Raw genomic sequence first — 9258 nt, 5'->3', positions numbered from 1 at the left:
CTCACGACTTTGCCGACGAGGAGAAGAGAAGACACCAGTGACAGGAGAGGAGGACACCAGTGAGACGGAGAGAGAGAGACACCAGTGACAGGTGAGCTGAGAGAGACACCCAGTGCGGAGAGAGAGAGCACCCATTGACAGGAGAGAGAGAGAGACGAGAGAGACCCACCAGTGACAGGGAAAGCGGAGGATAACCGGGACGGGGGGGGGGGGAGATCCAGGGACAGGGGGGGGGGGGGGAAACAGGGACAGGGGGGGGGGGGGAAGATCCAGGACAGGGGAGGGGGGAGAGAACCAGGGGACAGGGGGGGGGGGGGGGGAGAGATAACCAGGCGACAGGGGGGGAGAGATACAGGGACAGGGCGGGGGGGAGTACCAGGCACAGGGCGGAGCAGAGGATAAACCGGACAGGGGGGGAGAGATACCAGGGCCAGGGGGGGACGATCCGTGACAGGGGGGAGATAGATACCAGGGACAGGGGGGGCGAGAGAGATACCAGGGACAGGGGGGGGGGGAGAGGATACCAAGGGACAGGAGGTGGGAGAGAGTGACCAGGGACAGGGGGGGGAGAGATACCAGGGGACAGGGGAGAGAGATCCAGGGAACACGGGGGGGGAGAGATACCAGGACATTTTTTTTTTTTATAACCCTTTATGTAACTAGCACGTCAGTTAAGAAACAAATGCTTATTTACAATGACAGCCTTCCAGGAACAGTGGGTTACTTGCCTTGTTCAGGGCAGAACGACAATTTTTTGTACCTTTCAGCCAGGAGCGATCAATCAGCCACACCTTTCGGTAATTACGGCCATGGCATCTAATACACTACGCCTAATGCACCTCAAAGCAAGTTCAACAATTGAACACTCTAATGGATCGTGATTTACTTATCAAATTAATTATTAATCAAACTGGTAGTTTATATCCAAGATCAGCACAAATATTCATCTCCCTATGGCACACGCTTCAAGCCAACAAGAATATATTTACTGATGACAAAGCTCAACGACACACAGCTGTAAAAACAGACAACACATTATTGCGTAAGTACTTTAACTCAACATGAACCCCCTGATAAGTCCACGACGCCGTGAACGTATGGGTCCACCTTTAACTGATTATCTCTTCCTACTCTCTGTGGTGGAGACTGAGGTGATGATAAACAGGCTGGACAACAGACCATCATGATGGAAGGATAACCCCCCCATGTCCCTGGTCTCTCTTTCTCTCCCCCCCCATGTCCCTGGTCTCCTCTGTCCCTGGCCTCCCCCTGTCTCCAGGTGCGTGAAGCGACGTCCAATGACCCATGGGGCCCCAGCAGCTCTCTGATGTCAGAGATAGCAGACCTGACCTACAACGTAGTGGCCTTCTCTGAGATCATGAGCATGGTGTGGAAACGACTCAACGACCACGGCAAGAACTGGAGACACGTCTACAAGGTTTGCGTGTGTGGGTGGTGAGCGAGAGGAAGTGAAAAGGAAAGTTGTGCGAATGTCTGTTCAATATTGACCATAACAACAGGTGACGTAGTCTGTCTGTCTGGTTTGTCTGCTCACACACACTCACTCTTGTATTTGTGCACATAGAAATCAGAATTAGAATACTAGAATGGACATAACTAAACCAAGATAGACCACAGCCCGTTGTTTTCAAATGTGTCATAGTGGGCAGAGCCAAGCACGATCTAGCAAGATCCTATTGGCGCGTTCTAGCATGCATTTGCATATTTGCAATAACTCAATTTGCCTTTGCACTGTTCCTAAACAACACAATTTTTTAATACTTTGGCAAAGTTTAGTCCACTCTGTTCGTAACATATTTTAGTTTTGGGAAGAGAACTGTATTGAGATCAATTGTTTTATCGATGAGAAAATTTGCAGAATATCAACAAAAATCCATCTTCTCCCATTGCCGGCCACTGGGCTTCCTCTCACTACCATATTTGGTAGTGAGTAAAAATGCCAAACGGATGCTTCACCTTTATACATCCGGTGAAATATCTGTCTCATTGTTCTATCTGTGACCTAAGGCTTCATATGACAGTATAAAAGATCTGCCATTTTGGCCAGGGAGTAGGTCAGCCAGTGACAAGATATTGTGCACATTATGCTTGTTAGCTAGCCAGTCAGTTTCAGTGGAATTAATGATTCCATGGATGTTTCAAATGAACAATGTCTACACTATTTCTGATCAATTTGATGTTATTTTAATGAACAAAAAAGTAGCTTTTCTTTAAATAACAAGGACATTTCTAAGTGACACCCAAACGTATATAAATATATGAGTGTAGCATACAGTGATCAGTGGTGGTAGTCTAAGTAGTTTGTAACTGTAATGCAGTTGCTTGGTGAGGATGACATGAACCTGTATGGGGGTTAGTGTCCATACAAGCATTATACTCTGATTTTTACCTCAACACAGTGTGGAATACACATAAACAGTAGCCTAAATGTAGGCTAATTCTGCTGTGGGGAAATGGGGAGATTCAGGATCTTCCTTCACTGCCCTTTCCTGTACTTGTTTCCATGACAATTCCATTGTTTTGGTCGAGTTCGATTGACCTCTTCACCACATCTATGGCTGCCATTCTCGTCCCGTTCTGGAACTTTGAGGGTTTATGACATAGCATCTCCAGTAATTGAATAGGATCTCTGTGGTTTCTACTGTACTGTGTCTTCTCCAGGCTATGACTCTCATGGAGTACCTCATAAAGACGGGTTCAGAGCGCGTGGCTCAGCAGTGCAGAGAGAACATCTACGCTGTCCAGACTCTCAAGGACTTCCAGTTCATCGACAGAGACGGCAAGGACCAGGTACGACAAGCACACACACTGTACACACATTCCCAAACACACACTGGTACTGAATCACTACTCGCCTCTCATTCAAGGACTTTACAATGTTTTCACTGTGACCTCTTATACAAACACAGAGTGAAAAGCCAACAGTAACATGTTTATGGGCTGGTAATGACAATATAGCAGGTCACAGGGAAACACTGATGGAAATGGAGGGACTGAWACAGGAATGTAGCACTTAGTTTGCAGGCAAATAACTGACATTTMTCAACAATTCAGTGACACAGCTGTGTAGTTAGGAAGGTTGTGCACTGAGTTGTATGTACTCATGTGCATTCACCTGCSTGTGTGTCAGGGGGTGAATGTACGGGAGAAGGCCAAACAGCTGGTAACACTGCTGAAGGACGAGGAGAGACTACGRGAGGAGAGGATCCATGCACTCAAGACCAAAGAGAAGATGGCACAGACCACCAGTGGTGAGAGACAACTACGTTACCCAGCCTGCACCAGCCACCAGGGGATCTGAAACRGATTGAGGAGRAAAGCAAACCATARACAGAAATGTAGTTTTAAGTTGTCTGCTGTGATGCAGAGCYKCCCTGATCCTGGRGAGATGCATGTGGTGTTTGCAGGCTTTTGTTCCTGCMCAGCTCTAACTATGCCAWGATGCAAACWATAACATTTTCTTTCCCCTCCTTTCCCTGTTCTCCGGTCCCCTCATCCTGTCCCCCAGCCTCTTCGGCCCCCTCAGCTCCAGGTCTGGGGGKTGGAGCGCTGTCTCAGGGCTCTCACTCTGGAGGGGCGGACCCAGAGCAGGCGTGGCCACAGAGCTCCGGTGAGGAGGACCTGCAGCTGCAGCTGGCCCTGGCCATGAGCAAGGAGGAGGCGGAACAGGTATACAGTACAGCCAGCCAGCCTGCAGCTGGTGGAGGGTAGGCAGAGCCCCCGCTGGCCAACCACACTGTTAACCTGAGGTCCAATGGCTTGATAAACGGGTTGATTTGTATAGGATATAAGCACTGTACACCCTACGACCACTATACATAGAACACATATATATGGTGACACTTAACTACAGTCCATAACAGAAGTATCYGGGCATAGCAAGGTTAACYCAGGACAATGTGTGTTTCCATTCACTCACCTTTACCCTCTGACCCCTGACCCCCAGACTACTGTGGCCCCTCTGGAGGACGCAGAGCTCCGCTATGCACTCACACTCAGCAAGGAAGTACAAGAACAGGTCAGGGGGCAAAGGTCACCTGACCGGCCGATCATCATCTACCTATCTACCTACCTATCTACCTATCTGTCTACCCAGCCGGCGGTCACTCCATCGAGTCTTAATCCCAATCAAAATGAATGATATTTATAGGAATGATCTGTTTCATTAATTCCAAACATACACATGTCAATGGGTTAATAATATAAGAGGGTAAGAAGGAAAGAAGTAGTTTTAAAAATAACTCCCCTATGATTTAATCAGTGTAAAATGATGCATGGCAAAGACTTCATAATTTGAATGACTCAATTTAACCCGTAGCAATTTCTGAATGAGTGATTACTCCCTTTTTTTCTTCCATTGCAAATTACTCTGTTCTGAACGCATGCTTCAAACTACACACACAATGACATACTTAAACACACTCAATTAAAGGCATCTTCCAGTGCCCGCACTCTGCAAATTGGAGGGCAGTATTCAATCAACACCGGTATTCAGAAGTTTACAGGGTAAGGCAAAACAACACTCTACCTAAGCATAAAGACAGGTTGTTTTTACCCAGTTTGTTCTTTTGTCTCACAAAGTTCTTAAGTATAGATAAAACCTCAATGTAATTCTAGCACTCCGACGTCATTCTAGGACACCGACTTCGTTCTAGAATGTCAACTTCCTTGCAGAAGCACAAGAAGAGGACTGTTTTGTCTGCCCATGAACACTTCTGGATACAGGTAGTGGTTGAATAGAGAGCCCTGGCAGACAGTCCACGTCCATTATGGCTGGGACCCTGACCAGTTTCTTCAGAAGGTGAAAGAGGATACTGCCCATAGCGGCTGGTCTAGAATCAGTTTTTGATTTTCTCAAGGAAGGGAGAATGTTTTCCAACTCACTAAGGTGGGTTGAGGAGAGCTGATCTGAGAGCAGCCACTAAAGGCAGCATCTCTCCTGGAGCTTTGCATCACGGTCAGATAGTGCTTCCTGGGGGAGTGAAATTAAGTTGCTCCCTAGACACTGATCTAATGTTAGTTTAGCATTTTCTCCCCAAATGGCTTTGGCTACAATTTGGAGGCAGTAAGCTGATCCTAGATCTGTGCCTATGGGCTGGCCTGCCTGAGCGCTTGTCGCAGGTGATGACATCACAGCTGTATGTGATTGGCAGGAGGAGAGGCTGCGCAGGGGGGACGACCTGAGACTGCAGATGGCCATCGAGGAGAGCAGGATGGAGAAGGCCAAGCCAGAGGAGGTGTGTTTGGTGACGTGTGTGTACGCCAGCCATAGGGGAGGGATGGATGGGGGCTACACACACTCTTTAGACAATACCACTCAGTTCCTCTTTCTCTCTCCTGGTGTTACCTGCTGTAGTTGTGTCTCTCACCTGTGCATTCTGTGATTGGAGAGAACTGAAAGTTAAGGTAGTGTAGGCCGACACCAGAAGGGTTTCTGAACCCTATCAGGTAACTGTTAGCTATGATATTTCCTAGAGGAACCTTTTTGAATTAAAGTTAAGAACTGAAAGAGTTTGCCAATTATCTGACTGACTGGTCAGCAACATCAACAGACCGGTGCTGGTCCCCAGACCACAGGTTTAGAAACAAGAAACACCTCTCTCTCTCTCCCGTCCCGGTACTAGTTGATCTATCCCTTCTTTCATCCTCTGCTTTTATCAAGGCAACTGTGTGTGTGTGTGGCCTGCGTGTCAAGATTTGTTTAGTGTGTATGTTAACTGACTATGCTCTGATTTTCATGTGTGTGTGTGTGTATGAGAGACAGACTACTCCAGCATTGAGCTCATTGTCTCTTGGTGTCTGTTCAACATCAGTGTGTTGTTATAACCTGTGTATTATCCTCTCCCAGAGTGCGTTAATGGAGTTGAGTGCTGTGGACCCCTGGGGGGCTCCTGCTGCTGCCTCTGGGGGCTCTGCCGGCCCCTCACCCCCTCCCACAGTCCCCCTCCCAGCCCCCTCTGCCTCTGGCCCCTGGGGCCTGGCCCCTGCAGACCCTTGGGGTGCCTCGTCGCCCGCCTCACCCCCCAGCGTAGACCCATGGGCTAGTGGAGGGACGGCCCCCCCAACGATAGCCCCCCCGCCAGACCCCTGGGGAGAGACAGCCTCAAGAGTCAACTCCGTTGACCCCTGGGGACCCTCAGGTTAGTGACCTCTGACCTTTACTCCCCTGGCCTCGTCTACACCTGTTACCCTCATTCCGTCACCTTGTCCCACACCCCTACCTCCACACTCTGGACATCAATACRTTTGGTCTATTTTCCAATACTCTTCAAATGGCCAGCATGTTTAGATCATTTGGAATGTGACCCTCCATATCTCAGTCAGGCGTATCTCTGGTTTCAATCAAATATCTCTGTCYGTTCTTACCTCCTTTCAAGTGAAAAGACTGTCTGTCCAGCTCTTCCATATCAGATAAATGAGAGAAAGTGGGGAAAGGAAGCCATATTGAACTATTGGGATCCAGCCCAGCTCCTTGTTCCCTGTATATTGTACGGTGTTGTGTAGGGTTGGGTGCCTGTTCAGTTCAAGAGATGAACAATCCTCATTGAAAATAAATGGCACTTTTGAAATCTTAAATGGGAATTCCAATTCATCTTTTGAATGGACTGACTTGAAATGGTATTGACCCCGACCCTGGTGTTGTATGTGAGCCAAACCCCTGCCTGTCTCCCTCCCCCATAGCTGTGACCCCCCCCAGTGTCGACCCCTGGGGCCCCTCTGTGCCCCTCTCCACCACCTCCTCTTTTGGGGGGCCAATAGACCCCTGGGCTGGGGACGGGGTTGATCCCATCATCACCTCTGACCCATGGAGCGACTCCGCCAAACACACTAATGGCACAGGTACATCCACACACACACTGACACATAATGGCAAGGACATGTGGATGAGATACTCATTGACCCCCTCCATTCACCCACCCACAAACACAGTTGTCTTGCATTCCATCCTCCCTCAGTAATAATGGTATAATGCCGTGGTGTCTAATCTAGTTAGTCACTATAAATACAGTACTCCATGTTCACCTTCACTCTCGCTCTCTCTCCCCTCCCTCCCTCCCTCTCTGTAGGTCACCCAGAACTGCGAGGTCAGTTAACGGGCGACAGTGCGGGTTCTCCAGTGCCCTTTGACCTCACATCTCTGTGCTCTTCACTTCCTGTCCGTAAGACCCCCGAGTCGTTCCTGGGGCCCAACGCATCTCTGGTGGACCTGGACTCACTGGTGTCTTCTAAACCCAAACCTAAACAACCTCCTCCTCCATCAATCTCCTCCTCCTCAACACATAACCCCTTCCTCCAGACCACAGGTACTGATAACACACACATGAACACATACACAAACATTTTTAAGCACTTTGTGTTTGTAATAAATGAAAGTACATTGATTGACGTATTCTCTCCTCTCCAGCCTCGTCTTCAGCCCCTGGCATGGCAGTCACCCCGGGCAGCACAGTCTCCAGCAGGGGGGTTTCCCCGACGCCACCCCCCACCTCCAACCCGTTTGGCGCGGCCGCCCCCATGTCCTCCATCTCCCCACAGCCCTCCACACTGGGCCTCAGCGGCCTCCGCACCAGCCCTGTACCACCCAACCCCATGGCATACCCTGGCATGGGCATGGGGCCTATGGGTATGGGAGCACCAGGCCTGGGGATGGGCATGATGCAGAGCCCCATGGGAATGTCTCCCTACGGCGGGCTCTCGCCCATGGGTCCTCCTGGGCCCTCTCACTTCATGGGGTCCGGAGGGGCCCTGCCCCCACAGCTGAATTTTGGGGGGCCTACGGGGGCAGCTGGAGTGATGGGAGCCGGGGGAGCAGTGGGAGGGGCCGGAGTGACGGGCGCCAGCACCAATCCCTTTCTTCTTTGAGGACGTTTCAGCACTCCCCCTTCCTCTTCAACACCCAATCCAGGCCTTGCCCCGCCCCTCATCTACTGCCCCCCTTCCCCCCCAGAGTGATCCTACTTCAACACAAACAATTAATGTTTCCAAAAAGAAACGTGTGTACATCTCTATATTTAAAGAAGAAAAAGAACATCTGAATTTGTTATTTTCTTTCAGAAGCATTTACATGAATTTCAACAACAGCAAAAATATTTTGGTTCATTTCAGTGGGATGTAGCGGGAGGGAAATATACGTTTATTTATTTTTATTTAGTTTTAATGCGTTTTGGTTTCTTTCAGTCCTTTCTGAAATCAAGGTGGGTGTTTGAGAGTTTGGCTTCATCAGTAACTCTGATATAATATTGTATTATTGCACTGACAGAGATGGGGAGAGAGAGGGGACATGGCCACTAACAAACTGAAACACAAACAAATTCCTGTACCTGCCTCTTCCTCTTTGTCTGTAGAAGAGGAAGGTAGGATGAACACTGACACGAGAGGAGGAATGAAGGAAGATTTTATAAAAAAAACTCCTGAACAAGATTTGGACAGAAAAAGCTGGCATTAACATTTCAGCCACAATATAGTCAAATCATTCAATAGCTGTTCTATTTTTTATTTAATGTTTAATATAATTTATTGATATTTTTTCTGCTCCTGGGAATGAATAAACAAGGGGGACAAAATACGCAATTATGCCATTAAATCAAATGCTTATTTTTTCTTACTGATTGTCATGGAAATCAAAAGAAGGCATCTATTGGTTGAGGAGAGATGGAATGTGTTTTGTAAATGTGTGAATGTGTCTCTGTCTCCATTCTGCGTCCTCGCTTATTTCAGCAAGGTACAAATCTATTATTTTTGTTTTTAAAAATTGTCACTTGTATCAATGCTATGTAATGTTGGGATTTTAAATGAGGTATTATAAGGGTCACATTTTTCTGCCAATTTTATTTCACAAATGTTTTGTATTAATCAGAAGCATTAGTCTTTCTCACTCTTTCATACAGGATGCCTCGTCTGCAGGTGTCTCTGGACATGACTGGACCCTCCTTTCCGACCCCCCCTCCCTACGGGGGGAGAGCTACAGATGCTTCTTTTAAAAAGACAATTCAATGAATGAAAGAACTTAAACAACAGGGGACTTGATGACATGCTCCATGCTGTTCATTTAGTTTGATGATTGTTATTTTATATCAACTAAAAGATCTCTTGTATTGGGTAAGGTCACATTTTGTGTGGTATTAACTGTGAACATTCACATTTGAAAAGTAAAATGAAAAAAAAATTAAGAAATTTAAGAAATAAAACAAATCCACAAAGGGTATGTTTCCTTATATTAAATGTGTCTGTCTGGTG

General features: G+C 47.6%; 1 protein-coding gene across 9 annotated transcripts in view; it reads left to right on the top strand.

Annotated features, from left to right (window-relative positions):
- The window catches only part of epn1a (epsin 1a), a 22675-nt gene extending 13453 nt beyond the window's left edge, over positions 1 to 9222 (top strand). For 7 of the 9 annotated variants that reach the window (XM_023988659.2, XM_070443864.1, XM_023988660.2 and 4 more), the window contains 10 exons: positions 1280 to 1438; positions 2683 to 2811; positions 3152 to 3272; positions 3530 to 3690; positions 3968 to 4039; positions 5175 to 5258; positions 5870 to 6161; positions 6703 to 6861; positions 7089 to 7325; positions 7427 to 9222. In XM_023988659.2, the coding sequence (XP_023844427.1) occupies positions 1280 to 1438; positions 2683 to 2811; positions 3152 to 3272; positions 3530 to 3690; positions 3968 to 4039; positions 5175 to 5258; positions 5870 to 6161; positions 6703 to 6861; positions 7089 to 7325; positions 7427 to 7884 (1872 nt within the window). In that variant the 3' untranslated portion in view covers positions 7885 to 9222. The remainder of the gene's footprint in view (positions 1 to 1279; positions 1439 to 2682; positions 2812 to 3151; positions 3273 to 3529; positions 3691 to 3967; positions 4040 to 5174; positions 5259 to 5869; positions 6162 to 6702; positions 6862 to 7088; positions 7326 to 7426) is intronic. The other 2 variants (XM_023988654.2, XM_023988655.2) reach the window with 2 other exon arrangements.
- Positions 9223 to 9258: the final 36 nt, after the last annotated feature.

This window comes from Salvelinus sp. IW2-2015, linkage group LG6.1 (genome assembly GCF_002910315.2).
Source record: "Salvelinus sp. IW2-2015 linkage group LG6.1, ASM291031v2, whole genome shotgun sequence".
Lineage (NCBI taxonomy): Eukaryota > Metazoa > Chordata > Actinopteri > Salmoniformes > Salmonidae > Salvelinus > Salvelinus sp. IW2-2015.
This window is presented reverse-complemented; position numbering and strand designations above follow the sequence as displayed.